The 27,332-nt window shown below is 40.0% G+C and overlaps 1 protein-coding gene across 3 annotated transcripts in view; it reads right to left on the reverse strand.

Annotated features, from left to right (window-relative positions):
* Positions 1–388: 388 nt before the first annotated feature.
* The window catches only part of LOC135201900 (gamma-tubulin complex component 6-like), a 172,567-nt gene continuing 145,623 nt past the window's right edge, over positions 389–27,332 (reverse strand). For 2 of the 3 annotated variants that reach the window (XM_064231212.1, XM_064231200.1), the window contains one exon: positions 389–3,048. In XM_064231212.1, coding sequence (XP_064087282.1) covers positions 2,954–3,048 — 95 coding nt within the window. In that variant the 3' untranslated portion in view covers positions 389–2,953. Of the gene's footprint in view, positions 3,049–7,141; positions 7,174–27,332 lie in introns of all 3 variants that reach the window. The other variant, XM_064231206.1, reaches the window with a different exon arrangement.

The raw sequence follows: 27,332 nt of genomic DNA on the forward strand, positions 1-27,332 counted from the left end.
ATATCTCATTGGTGGTTTGCTTTTCTCTTTTACCTGATATTCTTGATTTCTCTCTTTATTTGTTTCTTTCTTGTTTTGGATTTTAGAGAGAGAGAGAGAGAGAGAGAGAGACGAGAGAGAGAGGAGAGAGAGAGAGAGAGAGACCCCGAGAGAAGAGAGAGAGAGAGAGAACCCACAAGGCCAGCAACATTACAAATATGACTTCCTGAACCCCCTTAAATCTTCTAAGGACAAACCAAAGAAGAATGAGAGGGAGAATAATCTTCGTGAGAAACAGCAGCAGTGAGACGCTTGGGTAAGGAAGAGGCTAAACATGAAGGAATAGGAACGACGACCATCAAATGAGAAGGAGCTTTGCCAAGATGGCGCCATTGATTTCCTCTTTTACTGCCTTTTATTAGCAAATCTCTCTCGTTGCTCAGGAGACCAAAGACACAAGCAGAACAAGGGTTACTTACGTTGCAAATGTTAGATCTGCACCTACGACAAGTGGGGTGAGGGTAGGGTTGTAAAATTTTTTTTTCCATTTGCTTTTTCCCTTACATCCAATACATTCATTTTTGAAGGCCTTACTTATTATAGTTAATATAGACTTATGATGTTATTTAACACTCACACCTTTCTTCTAGGTTAGAGGAATCATTGAACATGTTTAATAATGAACACAGATACGTCTTGTATGATACTATTTCATACACATATAGTATAAGAAACAGTTGCCAATCATACAGTTTTTGTACCTCCTCCTCTTCAAATGCATTGAAATTAAAATATGTAATTGACACCAGTACCTCATGGTTTCTAGATATGATTGGAAAGTAACAGTGAAACTTGTTTGATAATTGAGTGTTTCAATGTTCAAATGTGAACAATTGAAATTCTAATGATATAAATGTAGTTATGTACCCAAAACACTCATAATCTCTGGTGGGTGATGGATTGAGGTACCATTAGTTTCCTTACTTTCCCTAGTTTTTTATCCCTAGATGAGGGTCAGTAGACAAAGACAAGTAATGGGAATAAGGGTTACTACCAGTCTCCATTAGTATATCATCTGACGCCTGGGAGGCTTAACAGAAACATAGGCTTGCATTTGAGAAATGCAAGTAAACCACAGATCAAAAGCACACAAAATACACACAACAAAAAAAAGGAAGAAAAAACCAGAACGCTGTAGACAAATGCAGGCAGGAAGTGCAAAATAACCAGCTTGCATAAGATGGGCACTGAACTGTCTTGCTACAAGATGGTTAGAGAGAAACTGAATTGATGATGTGTAGCTGGGGTAAGGCAGGTGTCATAGCTTCCTCCTCCAACTTCCCTATTGGCTGTACCACCAATTCCTTCCTTTTTAACTGGACTCCAGCTAGCACCAACCAGAGAATTTAGCCTTACGTTAAGACCAAGGTTTGTTCCGTATATGAACAAATTTTCATTTTGTATGGGTCACACAAAGAATATACATATAAATCAGGAGATACAAATACAGTTTCTTTTCTCATTGACTTTGTTTCTTTTAATATATCTCATATTTTAACAGTTATTACAATTATTATGGAAGCAGGATGCACTACTTCTGAAGTAATTTTTTTTAAATACCCATCAGAAATTTATACTCTGGCACTCTACAGTCATTATCAGTGTTGGTTGTTTTACACTAAAACTGGTGGATTAACCAAATCAGTAATTTTCACTTACAGTGCTCTTGAAAATGAAAATAAGTAAACCATCAAGAAATTATAGTGTTTGCTTCCAGCTTGACAGATGACTTGCACAAAATTAACATCTTAATATCACAGTAAAATAATTTAGTTTTTGCAAAAAAATTTACATTTTATCTACAACTAATTGCTTATGTCAGTGAGGTCAAATTTCAAGAATTGAATAAGACTTAGCCTGAAGATTTTGTGTAAATGAGGCAAAATTTTGAGCAAGAAAAATCATGAATTAGTCGAACAGGTGGCTGGGAAAAGGCCAACAGAAATGGATTAAAAGGAAACTAAAAGAGTATTGCAGCCGAGGTTAAAAAGTGTACCACAAAGAACATTCAGTATTGCATATACCCTGTAAGGGCCACAGTGCAACCCCAAAGTATAACAAAGGCAGCACTAAAAGCAATTTGCAGATTCTCTTGCTTTCAGCTGCTCTAATATTTTTCATTTTACCTTTGCAATCACTTTCTATGGTCTTTCCCTGCTTAAATGTCATAATTCTTAAATATTTTCTTACTGCAAGTTTTAGCTGTCTATTAAGTAAATTATAATTCTGGCTAAAAGTTAGTCTAGAATATTTAATATATTGAATATAAGAAAGTTACAATATGAAAAAATCATGTAAGATCATTGTAAATTTGAAAAGGCTTAACTGCCTGGACTTTTTATGCCTGTCTTAAGAGTGTTAAATTTCAAACATGGTTTTCTCAACCTCAGCAACAGGAGAGTTCTAGTTTAACCAAACTAATCAAACATTGTTGTGGATTCCATGGTTACATTTAATTTAACAATTTGCTAAGCTTAAAAAAATAAATACACGTAGTAAATGAGAATTAAAATCTATTATATTTTGGTATACTAGTGTGGGAGTTACACTGTAAGCTTATGAGACTCATAAGTATTTACCTTTTTAAGTTTGTGAAAAATGAGTAATCCTTTGCAGCAAAAATCAAAATATACAAGATCCTTGTTTACACCTAGTTTTGTGATATAATGAAACTTTATAAAATTTACATAGTAACTTAAACAATGAACAGCTCTCAAATTCTAAAATACACTTACAGCATTCACTAGATGTCCAATAAACTCTTACTTAAAAATAAATAAAGACATATCACAAAATTTTGCAATACTTTCTAAGGAATGAGACATTTTGCAACATGTTACAGATATTCATTAATGATGGAAGCGATAAATATCCAACCTTTGATGACCTACCACTTCAAAAGTATTTTGGAATTTCATTTCAGATTACTATAATAATCGTTAAAATCTAATCTGTTTAGTAGATCATGAATATGTCCGAGTTGATGTCGTTCAACCACTTTTAGCAGCGCTGAAAAAAAAAAAGTTAAATAATACAACTGACTTATAAGATTGGATTAACTAAAGTAATAGTGCCTGATCATACTTTTAATACCTAACTGATTCTAATACAAGTTCCTGCTGTTCAACTTACTTTTACATTAACTATTATTAACAAAAATAGCTGTCAGATTCTAAGATGCACATTAACTGTAATTTCAAAAATAACTGTCAGATTCTAAGTAAGGCCATCCCACTTCAATTTTGTTGACCTGCTTCATGTTTCACAAATTCATTAGAGCTTCAGGGCCACAATGAAAATAGGACAAAAAATTTTTTTTTTTTAAATTATCCTTCCTTGATAATTTTGCTTTAGGTAATATTAATACTAGTACATATAATATTTCCAAACCTTCTTGTCGTTTTGGGCAGGACAAGAGTGAGAAGGGACACTGCCAAATCAAACTTTCTAAATCAATTTATTTAGTATTTGAAAGAACTACAGACCTAAATAAAAATGCTAAAATAATCAGTGCAATAAATTCTTGTTATATTAAACCTGTTCATAATATTTTATACTGGGTAACAATGTAAACATTGCTTGTTTTTTCTTAAACGTGGCACAGATTTTGAGCTACATTGCCAGTTCTCTTAAAGGATTCATGTCCCAGCTAGGCTGGCCTGGGGGCATGTAGAGGTTGAATTCGGATTTAGAAAAATGACACTGTCAATAAAAAATATCTATTATTAATTAAAATAATACAGGATTGAGTAGTGTTTAAAAGTACAAACGAAGTAGTGTGTGACGTGTGAGTACTTTTATCTGCTAAAAGGAAAAAATAAATTTTTTTTATAGTTCTGTTAATGTAGGGAGAAAATTATTAGGCAAATGCCTAAGTGCAGAATTTCTCCAAGTACACAAACACATATAAATCATATAAATGGTCAATGTAAAAGGAGGTTGCAATTATCTTAAGAAAGATCCAAACGAGGGTTTAACTTAAGTTTCCTAGGAAACAACAAACCTCTGGACATTGCAATGTGAGGAAGGAAAAAAAACAAAAATCATTCACTGGAGTTGAAGTCGTATATTATACTTCTTTTCTTTCTATCTTCAATAATTGCAAGTGAAATTATGCAAATGTCATGTTATAAGTTACAATATTTTACACTCTTTCTATTGATCTTTTTGTATCTAAGTCCAAATACCTTAAGGTGATTTATGGATGTATTGGAGAGTAGGATCAAAACAAGATTACTATTGGTCCAAAGGACAAGGATTGAAAAGGAATAAATGCGGTCATTGCCAACGAAGTACAATTGGCAGTGTGGGAGGAAACGACAATAAGGTTTGGAAGTAGTATATCAATTGGGACTTTGTTACCATGGATACTTGAGGAATACTTAAAAGTATTATCAACAGGTAAAGTATTTAGCCTAATAATTCCCATGAGTTTCTCCAAAGTAACTTTGTCAACAACTTTGAAAAATTATTCTAGCCTACCTGTTCAATTGTATGATACAAAGACTTACTATTAAGTTATTTAATTTTACATGTACAGGTCACATCTCACCACTTCTGCACTAAACACAAAAGACTGAATGCAATTAAATGATTAGCAATTCTGTGGATACTTGTCATAAACATAATATGTATGCTTTATAAGCAATTTTAACTGAAAGAATTTGGTGAAAAGTTATTGGATGATACTTTTCCAGGTACATTTTGTGATATGTTTAGTAAAATATCTGGTAATCAGGAATAACCTGTGTAAAGAAAAACTACTAAGAAAATTGTGACCTTATCTTTTCAAATGATTGAAATTTTTAAAAGTTTTTACTACTTATTTATTTGCTTTCCAACCACTTCTGTTTAAAGGTATTGCAGAGACTTGAAAAATGCATTCACAAGCTAACATGACTCAATTGCTCCAATGGTGGCAGTTCAAGCTTCTACCTGATGATCTACTGCTAAGGAATTGTGATTTAATATTTGAAAAAATACATGTTAAGTAATCGTACCGTGTTGCATTATTTACATTCATAAAGTTAATTAAAAAGGATCCTGATATAATTGTTCAGATGTTGATATGAGCAAAAAAAATTTACATATTCACGCCATAAGGGTCCTCGAAATTAAATTTGTGCATGGCAATCATTTTCCCACATGGCTTCCTTCTGGCTATTAAATTCAATGAACTGTAACAGAAATTCTGAACATGTGATGAGGAACAGTAGTCAGATAAGAAGAAGATACTGAAGCAGCAAAACAAAGACTGGTAGAGAGGCTCAAGAAATCATGGAACAGGGTCTTAAATACTGACCTACACAAGGTGGGGATTCAGGTTGAAAGTGCAACAGAAGAGAATAAGAACTCACTTCACACCTAACCCATGAAGGGAAAGGGTAATGTAAAACCATTAATGATGGGTGATGACCTTCAATATTTGAGTTAATCCACTCATGATATCCAAGTGCAGCATTAAGATCTTAATGATTTCAATGTCTGTTAGATGTAATAGAATACCTGATGCATCACAGAGTGACTGCATGATTTACTCTCAATTAGTTCTGCCCTAAAGGCAACAGCTTGCAGGGAGATGGCTGCAACTGCACTCTTTAGACCACATATCATGTAGCTGACAGCCTAGACTAGGATATTGTCTGCAATATTACTACCCTATATCCCACAGAGTATTACAGTACAAATTATGCTAAGACTGCTATTTCAAACAGTAAGTATAATCAGTTTCCACTAGACCTAAAAAAATCTCAAATGGTGCCATCTCACTTTATTCTATCAGCAAGTCACCATGTTGGAATTATCATTACATTTTCTGAACACTAGATTTTTTTTATACAAGTTTAACCAGGTCACCAAGTTAAGTACATCTGGCTTCAGCATGGCCTAAAACATTATAAATGGTCACAATCAGGCATGTTACCCGATAAAACCGACTTCATAAACAACATTACAAGCTAAATAGAGAAAAAGTTGAAATTTCAAGTGATATGGACATTTTTAATTTTACAGCGATCCTTCCTGATCAATCATGCTTGTAGTGCTGTTTGAATTATTCTACCTAAATTCATCTGTAATATTTTGGGGTACTGATGTTTTACTGGAAAATTGTGAAAAAAATATATGTCACTAATACATACTGATGCTTAATTTTAAAAATTGGCAAATTTAGAACATCACAGAACAGCATGCTTTTATTATCTAAGGAGTATACACATTTCATGCCAGGTTCATAGGAGCACAAACTTTTCTGACTCCTTACACATAAAATTGCATGCATATAAAGAAAAAAAAAGGCAAATAATTTCACTTTTGCTTAAATAAGCTTTTTATGCATAAGTAAAATGATTTTTTTTATATCAATTTCATGGATGCACAGCAAAAATTTCCAACAGCCTTATTTGCCAGACAAGCCACGAGACCAAACTTGAATCCAAATTAGCAGCCATAATGCCTGTGAGAGATATCAATGCTAACAGGGGCTGCACTCTTAGTCACAAGACCAACTTACTTCTTCATTATATGGCTAACAACTAGACTAGATGCTGTGGAGACAGGCAAAAGAGTCACCCAACCACAAACTCTACAGGCACCACAGTATGAATTGCAAGGAGGGAACTGGTTAGAAGTAAGGCTGAGATCCAGGCATGAGAGGGATTAATTTTACATGAAGTATGAAAAGCTTCAAGGTTGCATGATCTCAATAATTGAAGAGAAATCTTTCAATAGGTTGAGTACTCTAGTGTTTGAAATTTATTTTAGAAGTCACTGGATCATCTGATAATTTATATGCATAATGAATGAATATCCGAGCTCTTCACTCCAGGACCAAAGAGATGTCTCTAGTGTGCGACAGAGGGTCAGCCTTTCATGCTCATCAAGATATTAATTCTTTACTTAAATTTAAATTTCCTTCTGATTCAAGTTGGGTGTTCAACTTTGACCAACAAATTGGGATATTGGAAAAAAATGGCACTGTCTCCTACACACAAGCATCAAAGAAAACAAATTCCTTAAATCCTAAATAGGACTAAATCAGCACTGAAATCAGGTTATAAAGTCAAATTTAGATAGGGCATGTAAATGAATAACATGGCATTACCTCTGGCAGTTTGTTCTCTTCCTCCTCAAGCACTTGATGGGTTGAAAAATGACAAAACAATAATGAAAACCATTACTTCCCAGTGGCACATATTTTTGGTTCACTGATATTTCATCACAAAGGTACACCACCAAATTTCTTGCATAGTTGGTTCCTAAGTTTTGCCATATAACTGATGAACCATCATAGGGTCATAGAATAGTCATTCAATAATATACACACACCCCTAACTCGCTGAGTCAAGAATGATGCATTCATTTTCAAAATAAAATTTTTTTCATGACTAAAGTAAAGCAATTACCTAAGAATATGAAAACTAGAATTTGGGATAACTCGGAAGAAAATGAATTGGGAAAAAACACATAATTACTTGGAAATGTTTTGAGATTGGCAAGTAAATTTAGAAAGTATTGGCTTCTTCCATGGATACTCAACTTTTCTTTGTTACTAGGGAACACAGTGGCAAAATTCTGGACTTCAAGCACACTGTTATGTTCGTTAGTATGTACTCTACAATATTACTTTGCATATAAATGTTATATATGTATATTAAAAGAAAGTGTAGTATAAGAAAAAGTAATTTTAGTCATTATGTAGTATGAGGATTTTATCATTTTTTGAATCAAGTAGAATGTCTGACCTTGTCCTTTGGATCTGAAAGCAATTTATATTTCATCTTTATTATGCCTATAGCATATATATATTTGCATTTATCTTTCTTTCAACTAATGCTATATGAAATGTAATAATGCTTGTTTTTCTTCATACATTATTCAAATGGTTACAAAGGCTGTAATCCATATAAATTTCAATAAATATTAAATTTGTTTCTTTCTTATTGCTTCAGTATTTTATACAACTTTTTATAAAACTATTTGAGAGAGAGAGAGAGAGAGAGAGAGAGGAGAGAGAGAGAGAGAGAGGTATACTCAGACAAAAACACCAGACATATGCACATACTCAAGTACACTTCATATATACAGAGTAAAAGTTTAGATAACAATTTTATCTTTCTTAATACTTGTTATGTCTTGAGCATCTTATGCACTTAACAACTTGCTGAGTAAACAATTAAAGATATGAATGCAATAATCTATGCTATCCATGGTTGCCTAATAAATAAAAGCCAAGAGAATTTCAAGTGCTCTACCACAGCATCCATTGCCAGAAAATCAGTGGTGTACCTCCAGTGCTATTATTACTCTTAGCATGATAAACTGATATATTAATGAAAATAAAATACAAAACCAACCATAAGTAAATGACAAAGCAACTTACAATATATGAGTTCCTATAGGAAAAAGAAAGTGGGTTTGTTTCAAACAATCTAAGTTTCAATTTGCACTAAAAAAAAAAGCAACACTTTTCTACATTACATTTTATACGGACTGTGTTAACCCAATGTCTAAACATGTGAAACTGCTGTTAATGATTCTTATATAAATAATATTACTTCACAATAAACTATGTGGATTTCAACTGATTAATAAGGCCTTGGAATTTATTATACTTTTAGATTCATTTTGTATTTACCAGGTGACAGAAGCCAAGTCTGAGCTTCTATTTGACCAAGCAAAAGTCAATCACAGGGAATAAGGTTGAGACATGTACAACAATGGCAAATATTCTTAAAAATAGATAGAAATTCTCCAATATTTTTCTAATGCACCTCTTTCTGTATACAGTAATGTCTTTCATTTAAAGATGCTTGAAACCTCTAGTGACTGATAATGCAAATATGATAACCTGCCTGGTAAGAGGTGTTTAAAAAGACATGATCATAACTGAATCTCAGTAGCACACTCAGGTTCACTATTTCCCTGTACATATATACTAATTTACTTTGATAGCTTAAAAATGTTATTAACACCAACTGTCTGCCTAGCTGATTGGAAGCAAGATATCCAAACCTGGACACTATCTTTCATTTTTTTTCTAATTATGGCCTAATAATGATAAAGACCTCTCCTGCCACTTCCTTAAATTAATAACAGTACTAAGGCTTCTGTGATAATGCTAACAATATGTATTTGATTATGGTAGCTATATTTCCTCAAATATTTTTGCCCAATCAGAAAGTTGAAGTTAAAGAAAGAAGGTATGATGATGTGTAATGCCATCTCTATTCATGGCATGATGTCATTGTTAGAGGATAATATGTAGTGGTCCAATTAATTACTTGTACATATAAGCATGAATTCATCACTAATCAGCACAATTTGTACTTTTTCTTACGAGAAATTAATTAATTTTATCCGTACATCAAATGTAAAGAGATTTGACAAAATTTTTAAGTAATTTGCATTTTTCCCAGTGCACAAACTGAAGCCTTTCGTATATGGGGCACCCACAGCATGTGCACTGGACCAGCTGTGATCTGGATAACAAGGAGTGAACCTTGTTGGAGATGGTGGAGAAGGGAGGTTACCCACATACTCTAACCCATGCCAACCCAGTGTTCCATAGTAAATGACAATGAGACAAAATGTAGCAAGTAAAACCTACATGGATGACTTCAGTTTGTATACCTGACAAGGAAAAATACAAATTAATTTTAAAATTTGTCATTTGTTCATATGGGGAAACAAATACTATGCCTTTTCATATATGCATAGTCACTGATCAGGTGAGAGGCAGTGCCCGTAACCAAGGATAACCCACTAGTCCTGTCCGTATAGACAATACCAAAGGACAGAGTAATGAAAAAGTGATGTCCTCATTAACAATGATAAAATTTTGTAGGAGCAAAGTTTGGAGAACTAGGAATTTTCCTTTGAGTGAAGTCCTGCTAGTTGATAGTTTTCTTGGTCTATTTTAAATTTATGGGCTGGAGGAAAACTCTACCATGTCTCCCCTTCCACTTGTTATAGAGGGAGGGATAGAGGTTGATGCATTACATATATACTAATAGAACAGGCACTTACAGTGCACTTACCTCTAACTCATTTGGGTTCAGCTTGTACCGCAACTCAAATGATCTCAATCAAGGAACACACACACCTTTAAATCAAAATAATCAGCTTCAGTGCTCAAATGAGAATGCTGGGTGCTCAGCCTTGGACCCTGTAATCACACTAGTACGTACTTGATGAGTAGCCACAATGGATTCCATGAAGAAGATATTGAGGGACTTGTGGGTGACATCCCTCAGGCAAAATGAAGTGAAGGTACTAGTCTGATTCCATCAGACTCTGGCCATCCTTACCTGTTGGGCCAGAAGGAAATGGTATTTCTCAAAACTTCCTTCCTCAGGCAGCTGATGCTAATGAAATAATAGCCACTCCCAAGACTGAGGGGTTTTGTCCTTTTTGAGTAGTATTTAAGGGTGTGGACTAGGCACATCTCATCTGGGTCTCCATTTATAAAGCCACGGAGAGTGAAAACCAAATTACTCTTCAAATCTAACATCTGAAACTGAAGAATTCTCGTTTTTAGTCACAAACTTTGGAACAAGTGAGAAAGAGAGATCTCCACCCTTCCAAGTGCTTGTTTGTTTGTTTGTATGGTGTTTTTACGTTGCATGGAACCAGTGGTTATTCAGCAACGGGAACAATGGCTTTACGTGACTTCCGAACCACGTCGAGAGTGAACTTCTATCACCAGAAACACACCTCTCTCACTCCTCAATGGAATGGCCGAGAATCGAACCCGCGCCCATAGAGGTGAGAAGCAAACACCAAACCAACCACGCCACTGAGGCACTCTTCCAAGTGCTGAATGAGATATCAAAAGCCATGTAATTCAGACTATCTTTGCTGCTGATGTAACAGTCACAAGGGAGGGCATTTTCAAGGCGAGATCCCTATCCAAAGACTGGGATAAATATTCATAAAGAGCTACCTCTAAACTTGAAGCAATGTGGAGGCCAAACTTCTACTGAGGTAGAGGAATTTACACACCATTCAGGCAAAAGACTTGAGAAAGTGCAGCATGGTACGCCTCTGATGGCCGAAACTGAAAGATCATCATCCTGGCAATGAAAGACAAAACAGTATGCTATTGATTGACACAAGGTACTTTATGCTATTGATTGATGAGGTACTGACTGTTGAGTAAACCCTTCTACAACACCACAGACAGTGGCCTGCTTTCCCTGATGAGCCTTTGCAGAGGATCAGGGGAGACATAGCCTAATATTTCCCCTGCTGCACAGTTAACACAAGAGAGGACCATTGGGAGAGCTCCCTCGGCATATGTACCAGAAGTGCCAATTGCATACCACTCAATATGAGGCTACTTAAGAGATACTTGGGCCATTCGTAAGCCCAGTGACAAACACCCTATTGATTGTTCGCTTGAGAAAACTTCACAGGAGAAAAGAAATGTGTCCAAGCTGTCCTACTTGTGTGGGAATGTGTCTTATAAAGCCGCCCATAGATAAAATACCAGGAAACAAAAGAAGGGAAGTTTCCTGTTCAGCCTTGTTGCAAACAGGTAGAACAATCAGTTTCTCCAACACTGATGGGTGTAGCAACCAATTCCATGCCTACTACTTGACCATGACAGCTCAACTGTTCTGCCAGAATGTTCATTTTGCTGGGAATAAACCAGGCTCAAAGATCTATCCCATGTAAAAATGCCTATTTGTGCAAATGTATAGCAAACTGACACAAGAAAGGGCTCCCCTTCTTGTTGTAGACCACAATGTGATGTTGCTTATCAATAGTACTGAGTGACCCTGCAGCAAAGGTGGAAAGTTTGTAGTACCAACCATACTGCTTGCATCGCTAAGATATGGATGTGTTGATGCTGAAGGTCTGGGGTCCACATCCCTGAAACAAACTCTTTGCTCAGATTTGTGCCCCAACCCCTCCTGGAGGCATCCAAGAACAGAAGCACTTCCATTGAAGAACTCACAAGCACTCCCTGGAGGAAACTGGAGTCATAAAGTAACATTGCCAAGTCTAACAATAATTCCTTGTTAAGCAGAACTACAAACTAGTAGTTTGTTTGAAAAAAAAAAAAAGTTACATTTCAACTTCCATTGAAGAGACAGGATGTGGCTTTGTCCTGTAATAACAACTTTTCCAGGAATGAGAGATGACCCAAGATCACTTACTATTGTCAAGCCAATTGTCTGTCTTCCACTAGGAAACAGACAGCTACTTCCTTGAAGTGGTCCAGACAGGAGGTTGCTGGGAAGGCTTAGTATAAGATAGGACTTTGGCAGTTCATTACTACGCCCAGATCATAGCTAAAAGACAAGATGTTTCCTGTCCCAAAGAAGTCACCTCTCAAAAGGGGTAATACAAATGATGGATGTCCTTTGACTGCATCCAGGCTGAGACCAAAGAAAGCATCCTTGTGAACACCTACAGTGCTGTCAATAAGGGCTTTGAACTGGAACAACTTCTCATTGCAGACAAAGCAAAGAAGTTTCCTTGAATCCTGAAGGATTAGGAAGCAAAAGTAAGCATCTTGAAGGTCGATCAAGATCTTGGTCTCCCTCTCTGACAGACTCTAACACTGAATGAGCTGACTCCAGATTGAACAGTCCACAAAATATAGCATTTCAGAGTTGAGAGGTCTATGACCAACCTCCATCCTGCTGTCACCTCCACTAGGAAAATATGAATGTAAAACCCAAGAGACTGGTGAGGGGCACATTTGATTGGCCCCTCCTGCAAAACTCTCAACCTCTGTCCACAAAGCTGGAGATTTTTCTGAATTTGCCATGCAAGTCAGAAAGAGAATGGAATCGATCTACAGAGATGGATGAAAATCCTTGAAGAGCAGTCTACCCACCCCAAAAGGACTGCGAATATTTATGACTCCAATCTGTGTTGTTACCACACTGCCCAGTGGCTCAATAGGCAAACCCTTGCCCATGACAACAGAGGGAGGGGCCGCTTTCAATGACTATCTCCTTAATTATTGACCCTGCCTCCTCCTATATGCTGGTTCTGAAAAGGAGGCTGAGTAAGTTTTTAATTGAATTAGGGGGGCAGCTGAGGCTTCCTCTGCACTCCTGACATGGAAAAGTTTGGCAATGCCAGTCATCCTAGCAGAGGGAACTCTGTTTTCCTGAGACAGTATAAAAGTGGCTACTCAGAAGATAAGGATATCAAGAGATTCTTTCTTCTCCAACTCAACATTTGCTCCTACCTTCCCTAGCAGAAAGTAAAATTGTGACCCCTGAAGGTGGATCGTTTCACAAGTACAGTCAACTTCCATTGGAAACCCATTTGAAGGCCAGAGGGATGAGAGGATCCCCTTTACAAAGGATAAAGTTAGCCCAATGTTACTGACTTGGTAGGCAATGAAAGTAAGGGTCTTGCCACCTGACAACCACTAGTCTCTTGGCAAAAGGCCATGAGTCTGCAGCTAAGTCTCTCATCATAAGTGTAGTCACTGTGCACTGCCAAAGGCCCAGTCACAATGCAGCATGGACCACAGACATAATGTTAAACTCCAATTGTTAACTTCTGTATAATTAGCAAATTCTCTAAAAAAGAACATTATTCATGAGGCACGACACCACACGGACCATGGCCAAAATGATCAACTCCATGTTAACTTTCATATGCCTGAAGGAGAATCCATAATGGCAAATTCTCTCAAGAAGAACATTATTTGTGAGGTGGTAGGCAGCTGCATGAAGGAGTGTCTCATCAACTATTTCTTGCTGGCTGCATGAGACCTACTGAAACCAAACCTTAGCCAAAAGACCAGTAACTTAATTTAAAGTCTCACCTCCAGAGAGGAACAAAAGACCCTCTCCAATGATATGCAAAGCTGATGATGTAGTTGCCTCACTGAGACTATTAAGCTCATGAATGAGTGCAATAACCTCTTTAAACTGCTGCTCCAAGTCAGCAAGAAGAGCCTGGCAAACCTGGGAAGAGGAAAGAACTGGTGACCTTTGCTGGGACCAAGAGCTCACCTGCTTGACCCAGTGATGGGAAGGCGAATCTTCAGAAAAGCCATACAGGGAACTCCGATGAGTCTCAATGATTATCAGGAGACCTGTCCCAAGGTTGGGGGCAGAGTGCAAGGGCAGTGGGAAGAAGCAGAATTGTCCCTGTGATGATAGGAAGGAGTGTCTCCTATCTAAAGGCGATGAGAAGAGGCACTGCCTCTGCACTGCCTCTCTGCAGCAAATGTCACTCAACTGAGGGTGACCTAGTGCCTCTGCTACCCCTCTGATGGGGAGAGCACCCATGAGAGGAATAAAACCTCCTCTTGTAAAAATTTTACCATTTCTTTCTATGCTGATACAACAAGGAAGAGAAAGATGGCGATGAGGAGTAGGCAGGAGAGGATGATTTTTATTACTACTCACTTAGTAATAAGTAGAGCATCTCAAATCACAGGGATCGTATAGCCTGTAGTGAATTGAAATGTGAATATAACCAAATCATACCTAAGTTCTACACTACGACACCCAGATTTCTATACTCGTTTTAATTGATATGCAAGACATGAAATTGCGTTGCGTATACCAATGAGTACATAAATGATATTAACTTAGTGTAATTGTGAATGATAGATTCATTATCGTGAATGAGTTCTCTATCCCAGCCTAGATGGCTTAAGATGCACCCTAAGCATGGTCTCCCTTTCACAATTATCATCTAAAGAACATTATAGGAAACACTTCCCTATCATTAGATATACATATCCTAAAAAGGAATTTTCCCAAATGAACTTTAATATAAGAATACCTAAGTGATTATGATATGGAGACCACGATGACTTCTCGAAGATCGTTGGACTAGATCTTGTCCATATGACCACTTGATTTGGGCTAACATAACTCCACTCGACTCTGTTGGAACTGTGTTCAGACTGACTAACTGTCCATTGTTGGCTGACACCTAACATTCAGGCAGCTACCCAAACAACAAAACAACCAAAGACTGGTAATTAAAAATTATCACACGCACCCTTACAAACTAATACATGAAATAACCAAACACAATAATTTTCCTAACTAAATACAAATACGTATAACAAAACATAATATCTTCCTTTCATTCAATATGCATTTCCACTTACGTAAATGAGGAAAATATATACAATGATACATTACGACTTGCAGTAAAGTACAAACTGTCTCGTCGAAGTTTCGACAATGATGAGGCCAGAAGGAAGTGAGATCTCACCCTCCACCTTGTAAACCTCTCTCTCTCCCAAATTGACCTCTGTACCAGGGAAAGCAGGGGGCCAGATAGAAGGAAGTCAGCAACTTCACTTTCTCAACTACAGGTAGGACCTCCAGGAGTTGGAGGATACCTGTAAGCAGTGGGGTTAGTAAACAATGCTTGTTGTTCTCCCTATTTCCTGGCCAGGGAATCCAAGAAGGCTGAGAAAGAAGCATCATCAATATTAAGGGTAGGCAAAACCTTCTATTACAGATCTAAGAATGAAATTTGCCAAGCCTCCTCATCATCAAAGAGAGACTAAATGGTCTTATAGATCATGGAGAATTGCCTTACCCAGAATTGGAAGCACTAAGGGGGGGGAGTGAATGGTATGTATGGATTAAAGACAAAGAAATCGCTGGCGATACGATAACTGAGACTGCAATCTGCCAGAAGGCCAGCGCTATTTTCGGTGATCTGAGTGCCCAGGCCGAAGATGAAGCAGGAAAAGGGACATCGACGGCAACCCCAGAGACTTCAAGGCTTCTCGGGGTTGAAAAGTTCTAGAAGGAATTGCGGTCACTTCCAGTGTAGGCCCATTATCCTGGGAAACAGGAGGACCCTTTCTATGCTTTCTTTGCCTCCTACCATAACGCTCCCTTTAAGGAGAAGGCCACAACACATTCTGCACAGTGGGATCCACAGGTATACAGTGAAACCTCTACATATGACAGTCCCTGCGCATGAAAAATCCAGGTTATGAAAGCAAAGACGAAGATTTTTTTGCTTCTGTGTACAAAAATAATTCAGGTTGCCAAAGGGTTATGTACTGTAAACCGAAATTCGCCTGGGCAGCCGAAAACAATTTTAAAACTTGTGCGCCACCAACTCAGTAGACTCACCACCATCCTCCCGCTCTCCCATTGGTTCCTGATGCTAGTCACTGCCGTAAGATCCTGCTCTCCTATTGGTCAGTATCTGTCCCATCATGCCTCTACGTAAAGGCGTCCTTCGACCATTTCGTCGCATCAGCGTTATCGTACGCACGTGGAATTTGTTCGTTTAAATAGATTTCGTTCGCTAACGTAGATTCGTGTTAGTGATTTCACTTTCTTTGTAGTAGTAAGTTACTTTATCATGTGTGTGAACTTAATTAACTTATGTTATTAACCATGGGTCCCAAGAATGCTGCTGAAGTTCACAGAAAGAAGAGGATGCTTTCTGTGGAGACGAAGATGGAGATAATTGAAAAGTATGAAGCTGGCATGCGCTAAGGAATATGGCCGAAATCCGTCGACGATAGGCACCATCCTTAAGCAGAAGGAAGCCATCAAAGCAGCTACACCTTCCAAGGGCGTGACTATTCTGTCCAACAAGAGGAGCCAAGTGCATGATGTGATGGAGAGGCTGCTTCTTGTATGGATTAAAGACAAAGAAATCGCTGGCGATACGATAACTGAGACTGCAATCTGCCAGAAGGCCAGCGCTATTTTCGGTGATCTGAGTGCCCAGGCCGAAGATGAAGCAGGAAAAGGGACATCGACGGCAACCCCAGAGACTTCAAGGCTTCTCGGGGTTGGTTTGATAAATTCCGTAAACGGACTGGCATCCATTCGGTGGTGAGGCATGGGGAAGCTGCCAACTCGGACACGAAAGCGGCCGAAGCTTTTATGAAGACATTCGACAAGATGACAATCAAGGAAGGCTACAGTTTTCAGCAAATCTTCAACTGTGACGAGAATGGCCTTTTTTGGAAAAAAATATGCCTCGTCGGACATACATCACAGAGGAAGAAAAGAGGCTACCCGGGCATAAGGCCTATGAAAGACAGGCTTACTCTTGCACTTTGTTCTAACGCCAGTGAGGATTGTAAGGTGAAGCTCCTACTTGTGTATCATTCCGAGACTCCTCAAGCCTTCAAGGCCCACAGTGCTAAAGGAGAAACTTCTGGTGATGTGGAGGGCTAATGCAAATGCCTGGGTAATGAGACTTTTGTTCTCCGAGTGGGTAAATCTGTGTTTCGGCCCAACAGTGAAGAAATTCTTGGAAGAGAAGTGCCTCCCTCTGAAATGTCTGCTGTTGTTGGACACTGCCCCTGCTCACCCTCCTGGCCTCGAGGAAGATATCCTAGCGGAGTATCTTTTATCATGGTTCTTTATCTTCCGCCTAACACCACCCCTCTCCTCAAGTTCATGGACCAGCAAGTGATATCGAACTTCAAGAAGCTATATACAAATCATATTTTCAAGAGATGTTTCAACATCACCGATACCACAAACCTCACCTTGCGTGAATTTTGGAAGGAGCATTTCGATATCGTCATATGCATCCGACTCATCGATCAAGCTTGGCAGGAGGTTTCGAGGCGAACCTTGAATTCTTCGTGGAGGAAACTCAGGCCTGATGCCGTATCCGCCCGAGACTTTGAGGGATTCGATGTGGGCGAAGCTGATACTGATGCAGATTCACAAACAGTTGACGATCCTGAAACTGTTTCACAACCAGATCTTGACGAGATCATTGCTCTCGGCAAGTCCATGGGGCTGGTCGTCGACAAGGACGACATCAATGACCTTCTCAAGGAGCACCAAGAGGAGCTTACGACGGATGGCCTGAAGGAGTTGGAGGCCATGCAACATAACGTTGTTCAAGAAGAGTTCTCTAGCAGCGGCGAAGAGGAGGAGGAGGACCCTATGACAACGGCAGAAATTAAGGATGTTCTAGCTGCTTTTCATAAAGTGCAACCATTTGTAGAAAAGAGACACCCCGAAAAGGCTTACACAGGTCGTATGCTTGCTCAGTTTGATGACGTTTGCCTGAGTCGTTCCAGGAACATTTTGAAAAGCAGGCAGAAGCAATCTTCCTTGGATAGTTATTTTTTAAAGAAGCCTTTAGTAGTAAGCAAACAGGAAGGTCCATGTGATACGAAAAAACAGAAAATTGAAAGTGAAGAAATTGAAATTTTGTACAAAAACGTAAAGTAAAAAGTAAAAAAATAAATAAATAAATAAATAAAATTTAATTTTAAGCTTTTCGTAAAGTTAAGTGTTAACGTTTTCTGCCATTTGTAAATGTGTTTTGTAAAGTTCAGTGTTAATGTTTTCTGCCATTTTTTAATGCGTTTTGTAAAGTTAAGTGTTTATGTTTTCCGCCATTTGTCCTCCTCTGTCGCCACTTTCAGACATCGCCTCACTCGAAAGGTAAGGTTCCATATTTTACTACATATGGACGTACAGTATTTCTTGTACCCTGTACACTAATACACTTTATTTACAGGTCAGGCACAGTTACGTTAGGTATTGAATGGTCCAAATTGTTGTATTTCATTGTTTATTGGTCAATTTAGCTTTATTATAAAATTTACTGTGGTGTTTTTGTAGGACCTAGAACTTTTGTATCCTGAGGCACTACTGTATTCCCTCTCTCTTTACATGCACACAGACTGAGGATCTACTGCGAGGGGAAACATGAATCTATTCCATGGCTGGAAATGACCGAAATACAGTGGCACCTCTGTTTTCTTACATAATCTGTTTCGGAACCTCCAACGATATCCAAAACATACGAAAACCGAAGCAATAATTCCCATAAGGAATAATTTAAATAGTATTCATGCATTCCATACCCCAAAAAATATTAACAAAATATACATTTTAACAGGGAATAAACACAGTTTTACATACAGAAAGCAATGAGAAATAAATACCTATAAATGAATAATGAAATGAATAATAATGAACATTTAATATCACTCTTACCTTTATGGAAGACTCTTGTTACTGTATGGAAGACGAAGAGGAGGGGAGAGGGAGGAGGAGAGGTTACTGTTTGGAAGGGGAAGTCCCCTCCAGAAGGACTTCAGGTATCTGGAGTTACTTCTCTATGTTTTTTCAGTGGCACCGTCTGAGGTTACTTCCCCCACTTTGTTTTTTACTGGCACAAGGACCAGCTTGAGAGTCATTGGACCCGTGCCAAATAACAAAACTGTCCATAGACATGTTTCTGACATCTCTTCAATATCTGCCTGAAATGGTACTAAGAGTTGGTCATTATAAATAAGTTAGACATGGATTGCAATGTCTTTTTTAGGATGATGTGTCTTAACAAAATTTTTTATATCACTCCACTTGGCAAATAAATCTTTAATCACTGAAGTCGGCACAATATCCCCTCTCTCTTTCTCCTCCTCCTTGGAATCCTCATCTGCCATCTGTTGCTGTCCCTACTGAAGGTCTTGCAGTTCTTCCCTGTTGGCATCCTCCAACTCTTCCACATCCAATCCCATGAACTTCCCCAGAGACACAATAGACTCCACAATAGGCGTAAGGTCATCGGGGTCAGCCTCAAACCCTTCGAAATCCTTCTCGAGGTAACACTCTGGCCACAATTTTTTTCAAGCAGAGTTCATTGTCCTGAAAGTCACTCCCTGCCAATCCTTATCTATAAGACTTATGCAATTAAAGATATTGAAGTGATCCTTCCAGAAATCTCTTAGGGTCAATTCAGTGGCTAAGGTCACTTCGAAGCACCTTTGGAATAATGCCTTCTTGTCGAGTTTCTTGAAGTTCAAGATGATTTGCTGGTCCATGGGCTGGATGAGAGGAGTGGTATTAGGGGGGCAATAACTTGATAGTGATGAATTTAAATTCAACTAACAGCTGGTCTTCCAAGCCAGGAGGATGTGCAGGAGCATTGTCTATTACCAGGAGAAACTTGAAGGGCAACTGATTTCCGTTGAGGTATTTTTTAAAATTTGGGCCAAACACTTCATTTACCCACTCAACGAAAATTTGCCTCATGACCCATGCCTTTTTATTGGCCTTCCACATCACAGGGAATTTATTTTCTATCACATTGTTTTTCTTAAACACTCAGGGTTTCAGTGATACACCAGTAGGGGCTTCACTTTGAAATCCCCACAGGCATTCCCACAGACCAAGAGTGTTAGCCTATCCTTCATATGCTTGTGTCCTGGCAATGAACTTTCCTCCTGTGTATGTAGGTCCATTTAGGTATTTTTTTCCAAAACAGGCCTGTCACATCACAACTGAAGACCTGTTGTGGGAGGAATCCTTCAGCCTCAAGATACTCTTTGAATTCACCAACGAATTCTTTGGTGGCATGTTTATCCGAGCTCATAGCCTCCCGATGCCATACAACACTATGGATGCCCGTACACTTTCTGAATTTTTCAAACCAGCTTCTGCTGGCCTTGAAATCACCAAGAGCATCACTAATTGTTGGCATTTTTTCTTTCTTAAATCAGCATGTAACATCCTAGCCTTCTCACAAATGATCATTTCAGACAAACTATCTCCCACTATGTAGTTGATTTTCATTGATCCACACTAACAGAAGCTTTTCCACATCTTCCACTAGTTGCGATCTCTGTTTTGTTAATGAAAAGACCTCTTTCGTAACATCAGCTGCCCTAATTTCATGTTTCTTTGCTAGGATAGAGCTGACTGTCGACACTGACTTGCTGTACATCCTAGCAAGATCAGCTACACGTGCACCACTTTCATACTTCGCTATAAGTTCTTTCTTAAATTCAGTCATATTCCTGGCTTTTTTTACTGAAGGGGTGGCACTTGCAGCTTTCCTTGGCTATGATGGCTACTTTGCAATGAGTTTTTAAGGCGAAATTAGCACAAAACACAACAAACACATGCGGTGATGTAGACTACGAGCATGGAGATGATTGATTGGCAAGAAACAAAGCTGGAATGGGTCATTAGAGTATATGGGATGCTTTGTTTGGGCACCTGATACGGGGCCCGGCCGTGTGCTGGACCCCAGATGGCGCATTTCCGAGTGCACAAAAACCGAGGAAACGTAGGGTAATCTAGACAAAATTTTGTAAAATAAAAAAAAACAAAAAAAAAAAAAAAAAAAAAAAAAGTCTATGAAAACCAAAACATATGAAAACCAAGGTTTGACTGTAACAGTGTTGGTCCTGTTTATTCTCCAAAAAAATAAACTGGTCATAACACAAAGGATATTAATAAAAAACACTTAAAAACAAAAGCAGCACAACAAAAGTTAAAAAATGGACAATATTACACCACAATCAAACATACAGACAGAGATTTTCATCCAAACCACACACAAAGGAGATGAGTGCAACAGCAGCACAAGTAGATCATTTTAAAGTTGAGGGAATAATGGTTGGCATGAGTTGGAGAATGTGGGTAATTGCACCCTCTCCACCATCCCATAAAGTTACCCGCCTCATTGCCCGCATCATAACCAGTTCAGTTCAAGCACTGTAGGATACTCCATACATGGAATGTAGGCTTCTACTGCCATAGGTAGAAATGTGATTTGCATGCAGTTGCTGGAAAACCTTATGATGTAACAGCCAAGTTCCTTCATATGTGGAATTTAAAATGCATGAAAAATTACAAATTTTTAATCAAGTTGCATTTTTCATAGATAACAAACCTAAGGTCATAACAATAGGATAATCTGCTAGCACCAGTTAAAACAAACAAAGATTATAGTGCAAGGAATCTGTGGCATCTGGCAAATCATGCATATACGAGGTGGAGACTGGTCACCGACCATGTTTGGAACGCTGTAACGCACTAGTCTTTCTTACATCCCAAGATATGAGAGGGATGGCTAGAAGTGGGCAATCAATGTCAAGACCTCAGGTTTGTTAGCTATGAAAAATACAAATAGATTAAAAATATGTCATTTGTTCATAAGCGGAACAAACCTTGGGTCTCAGCAATAGAATAGACTTACAACAGGAGGGAAGTAAAAGTACCCTAAACTGACTGGGGGTTCATCCCACCTGACCATCCTTCCAAGAAGTTTGAGTTCTAAAGAAGGGGGTCAGAGACCGTGAGAGAATAGATATGATTATCTAAAAACTCAGCCCTCTAGGATTAAACACTGATACATGTCCATATTCATTGTATTCATGAAAGACCAAGAGAACTCCATCTGTTCATAGAACAAACTATGTAGGCCACATGGGGTTTGTCACCACTCCTTCCTCCCCTTGCTAGAGAGAGGAGTAAATGCTATTAAGCAGATTTGTCTGTTGTATGGAATACAAACCAAAAAAGCAACACAGTATGGCCACCGCACTCACCTGTACCAGACCAGTTCCAGCATATGAGGTGTATTCTTCAACCTGCCCGTAGGAGGAAGAAAGGAAAAAAGAGAAAGACCAGCCAACTCACTCATTCTCTCTCCCACACAACATCTTAAGTAAGATACAAACTGTCCTGATAGGGCACTAGATGAGCTACACAACTTGTTGAGCGGCCACCACTGAACCCAAGAAAAAAGTATCCAAGGAACTGTGGGCAATGTCCTTCAGGTAAAAAGAAGTGAAAGTGGTTTGCTGAAGCCAGGAACCAGCATTCAAAATCCTATGAACAGAAAAGTTCTTCTTAAAGCCAGAGAGGAACCCATTCCTCTGATGTCATGGACTGGGCAATGCACAGTATCTGTGATAGAACTTGACGGTGAGGAGTATGCCTGTTCAATCACCTCACGAAGCCGGAATGAAATGGTATTCTTGGACACTTCTTCTTGGTTCAGAGCATGCTAACAAAAAGTCTACAACACCTAGGCCTTAGGTGATGAGTCCTTTTTAGATAGCAATGCAGAGCTCTGATGGGGCAAAGCAATAACTACCGCAGATCACTCTTCATGAACTCATTCAGGGAGGGAATTGAAAACAAGCAAACCTGTCATCATGCACCATGGGATTTTGAGTCTTAGCCATGAATTCCAGGCCAAATTCGAAGGCCACAAAACCCCCCCAACCCTTGATGCGTTTATCAAAACTAGCATAACTAAGGCCATGAAGCTCTCCAACTCTCTCTGAGGAAGCCAAGGCCAACAGGAAAATGTTATTGTTATAATACAATTAAGTTTGTTCATACTTACCTGGCAGATATATATATAGCTGTATTTCTGACGTCCGACAGAATTTCAAAACTCGCGGCACACGTAGTGGGGCGGCCAGGTGGTAGTACCCATTCCCGCCGCTGGGAGGCGGATATCAGGAACCATTCCCATTTTCTGTTCATATTTATTCATGACCCTTGTCTCCTGAGGGGAGGAGGGTGGGCACTCTAATTATATATATCTGCCAGGTAAGTATGAACAAACTTAATTGTATTATAACAATAACATTTTGTTCATGAAACTTACCTGTCAGATATATATATAGCTGAATCCCACCTTCGGATGGTGGGTAGAGACAGAATAGGATTTTTAGGAAACTTAAATTAAATAAAAGATTTACTTCTTGGCTCCTTACCTGATAGCAAAGTAAACTCTGTGATTACTGTCACTAAAGCCTGCTTATGCTTTTATCAGAGTTGCCAGCCAGGTTTGGACCTGTAGTGCTGGTGCACTCTGGATGCTCTGTCAACGGGGACGTGACCACAATGTGACAAGACCATCTAGCCAAACATATGGCAGTAACACAGCAACCGACCACCACCTGACCAACTAACCAAAAAACCCCTGACATTAACACTAAGGAATGGGAGATTTCCACAGAAGATCTCACCATCAACCAAAAACACAATAAAAACTAACCTAACTAAGCTAAGGGATAGGGAGAGAGCTACCTTCAGCCCCCAAAACTGTGTCTGCCGAAATGTAAGGCCCCAAAGAACTACAGTTCTCGTAAATCGTTCTCACATCCCGGAGGTAATGTGAGGCGAATACGGAATTGCTCCTCCAAAAGGTGCTATCAAGTATATCTTTGATAGACATATTCCTTTGGAAGGCAAGAGAAGTAGCTACGGCTCTGACTTCGTGAGCTTTCACTTTAAAGAGGCTCAAATCAGTCTTCTGGAAAGATGAATGAGCCTCTTTAATGACGTCCCTCAAGAAGAAAGCAACAGCATTCTTCGACAACGGCAAATCTGGTCTCTTCACCGAGCACCAGAGATTACCTGAGGGACCTCTTATCTCTTTAGTCCTATTCACATAGAACTTGAGAGCCCTGACAGGGCACAGGGCTCTCTCTGGTTCTTGACCCACGAGACTCGACATTCCTTTGATTTCAAAGCTCTTTGGCCAAGGATTAGACGGGTTCTCGTTCTTAGCCAAGAAAGATGGGCTCAACGAGCAGACAGCGTTGTCCCCCTTGAAGCCCACTAGGCTACTGAACGCTTGGATTTCACTAACTCTCTTCGCCGTCGCAGAGAAGCTAGGAAAAGCGTTTTTCCTCGTCAAGTCCCTTAGAGAAGCTTCATGGAGAGGCTCAAAGGGACTTAGCATAAGATGTTTCAAAACCACATCGAGATTCCATGAGGGCGGTCTTGCTTGTGGAATCTTGGTGGTTTCGAACGACCTTAAGAGATCGTGCAGATCCTTATTGTCGGAGAGGTCCAGTCCTCTGTGGCGAAAAACGGCAGACAACATACTCCTATAACCCTTGATTGTAGGAACTGCCAATTTCTGCACATTTCTTAGATAGAGTAAGAAATCTGCTATCTGATTCACAGAGGTCGTGGAAGAGGAAATTCCTTCCTTTTTGCACCATGCCCTGAAGGAGGACCACTTAGACTGGTAGACAGCTCTTGAAGAGGCTCTTCGAGCATTAGCGATTGCTCTCGCAGCTGCCTTTGAAAAGCCTCTCGCTCTGGCCAACTTTTCGATAGTCTGAACGCAGTCAGAGCCAGAGCGGAGAGGTTTTGGTGAAACCTTTTGAAGTGAGGCTGTCTGAGTAGATCTCTCCTCCAGGGCAACGTTCTTGGGAAGTCCACAAGGAATGTCATGACCTCTGTGAACCACTCTCTTGCTGGCCACATTGGGCAATCAGAGTCAACCTTGTCCCTTCTGAAGCTGCGAACTTCCTCATTACCTCCCCCATGATCTTGAATGGAGGAAAGGCGTAAAGATCCAGGTCCGTCCAGTTCCAGAGCAACGCGTCCACTGCAATTGCCCCTGGATCCAGAACCGGGGAGCAATACAGAGGAAGCCTCTTCATCCTTGATGTAGCGAACAGGTCTACTAGAGGACGTCCCCACAATGTCCATAATTGTTGACAGACTTCCTGGTGCAAGGTCCATTCTGTTGGTAGAATCTGATTTCGTCGACTGAGAAGGTCCGCCCTGACATTCTGACCCCTGCCACGAATCTTGTCAGGATCTTGATGCGCCTTGCGTCTGCCCATAGCAGAACCTCTTTCGCCAGGAGAAAAAGGGATCTGGAGTGAGTTCCTCCCTGATTCTTTAGATATGCAAGGGCTGTGGTGCTGTCTGAGTTGACTTGAACAACCTTGCTTGACAGGTTGTCTTCGAAGAACTGCAGCGACAGGAATATCGCTGCCAGTTCCTTTACATTGATGTGCCAGGCTACCTGTTCCCCTCTCCAGGAGCCTGACACTTCCTCCCCCCCCAGTGTTGCTCCCCAACCGGAAATGGAAGCGTCTGAGAACAACACTAGGTCGGGGCTCAGAAGATTTAAGGAGAAGCCCTCTCGTAACTTCTGAGGGTCGAGCCACCATCTTAAGTGGCCTTTTACCTTGTTTGAGATCCTTAGGATCGCATTCAGGTCCTCTTTCGACTTCCATTCTTCCGCAAGGAAAAATTGAAGAGGCCTGAGGTGCAGTCTTCCCAGCGAGACAAACTTTTCTAGCGAGGAAATGGTGCCCAGCAGACTCATCCACTCCCTCACCGAACAAGCTTCTCTCTCTAGGAAGGCTGCGACTTTCTCTAACCCCAGTCGCTGACGTTCCTGGGATGGAAACGCCCGAAAAGCCACTGAATCCATCTGAATCCCCAGATACACGATGGACTGTGTCGGGGTCAGATGCGACTTTTCGGAGTTGACCAAAAGACCCAGAGACTTTGCTAGGGCTACGTAAACTGAAGGTCCTTCAGACATTTCTGCCTCGACGACGCTCTGATCAGCCAATCGTCGAGGTAGAGGGATATCCTGATCCCTGACGAATGGAGCCACTTCGCTACATTCCTCATTATCATTGTGAAAACCATCGGGGCCGTGCTGAGACCGAAACAAAGGGCTCTGAATTGCCAAACCCTGTTGTCTAAGACGAATCTCAGGTACTTCCTTGAAAGAGGGTGGACGGGGACGTGGAAGTACGCGTCCTGCAGGTCCAGAGACACCATCCAGTCGCCAGGTCTCAAGGCTCCCAGCACCGACTGAGGCGTCTCCATTTTGAACTTGATCTTTTCTACAAAAAGATTGAGCCTGCTCACATCCAGGACTGGGCGCCAACCTGACGACTGCTTCGGCACTAGGAAAATCCTGTTGTAGAAGCCCGGTGACTCCAGGTCCAAGACTTGTTCCACCGCTCTTTTTTCGACCATCTGGTCTAACAGATCGAAAAGAATACTTTTCTTCTCTCCCTGATAAGATGGAGAGAGGTCTCTGGGAGTTGATGTTAAAGGAGGAGGATGTAAAAAGGGGATCTTGTACCCCTGCTCTACTATCTTGAGAGTCCAAGGATCCGCCCCTCTCTGCCTCCATGCCTCCGCAAAGAACTTCAGTCTGGCCCCGACTGGCGTCTGAAGGACAAGATCTTCATTTGGTGGTTTTGGTTTTAAATGAAGCTCTTCCTCTCGAAAAACCTCTCCCTCGAGGAGCTGCTCTCGAGGGGGGTGCCCCGCGAAAGGGTTTGACTTTCTTCGGGGGTTTACTGAATGCAGATGTGGAAGGAACTGCTGGACGTCTTGAAGACTGTACCAAGAGGTCCTGGGTCGCCTTCTCTTGCAAACTCGTTGCAAGATCCTTTACCATAGCCTGGGGGAAGAGATGGTCCGAAAGAGGCGCAAAGAGCAATTCCGCTTTCTGAGCGGGAGAGACCGACTTAGCGGTAAAATTGCATAAAAGAGCTCTTTTCTTCAGGAAAGCAGTTCCAAAATGAGAAACTAGCTCCTCCGAACCATCCCTGACGGCCTTGTCCATACATGACAACACGCTGGACAGCTCCCCCAGACTGAGAGAATCAGGACTTCTAGACTGAAGGTCTAAAACTCCCAGGCACCAGTCTAAGAAATTAAAGACATTCAAGGTGCGAAGCAGTCCCTTCAAGTGGTGGTCCGTCTCCACAGGAGTCCAGGACACCTTAGCAGACGATAAGAGAGACCTCCTCTGAGCGT

Source organism: Macrobrachium nipponense, chromosome 23 (assembly GCF_015104395.2).
Source record: "Macrobrachium nipponense isolate FS-2020 chromosome 23, ASM1510439v2, whole genome shotgun sequence".
Lineage (NCBI taxonomy): Eukaryota > Metazoa > Arthropoda > Malacostraca > Decapoda > Palaemonidae > Macrobrachium > Macrobrachium nipponense.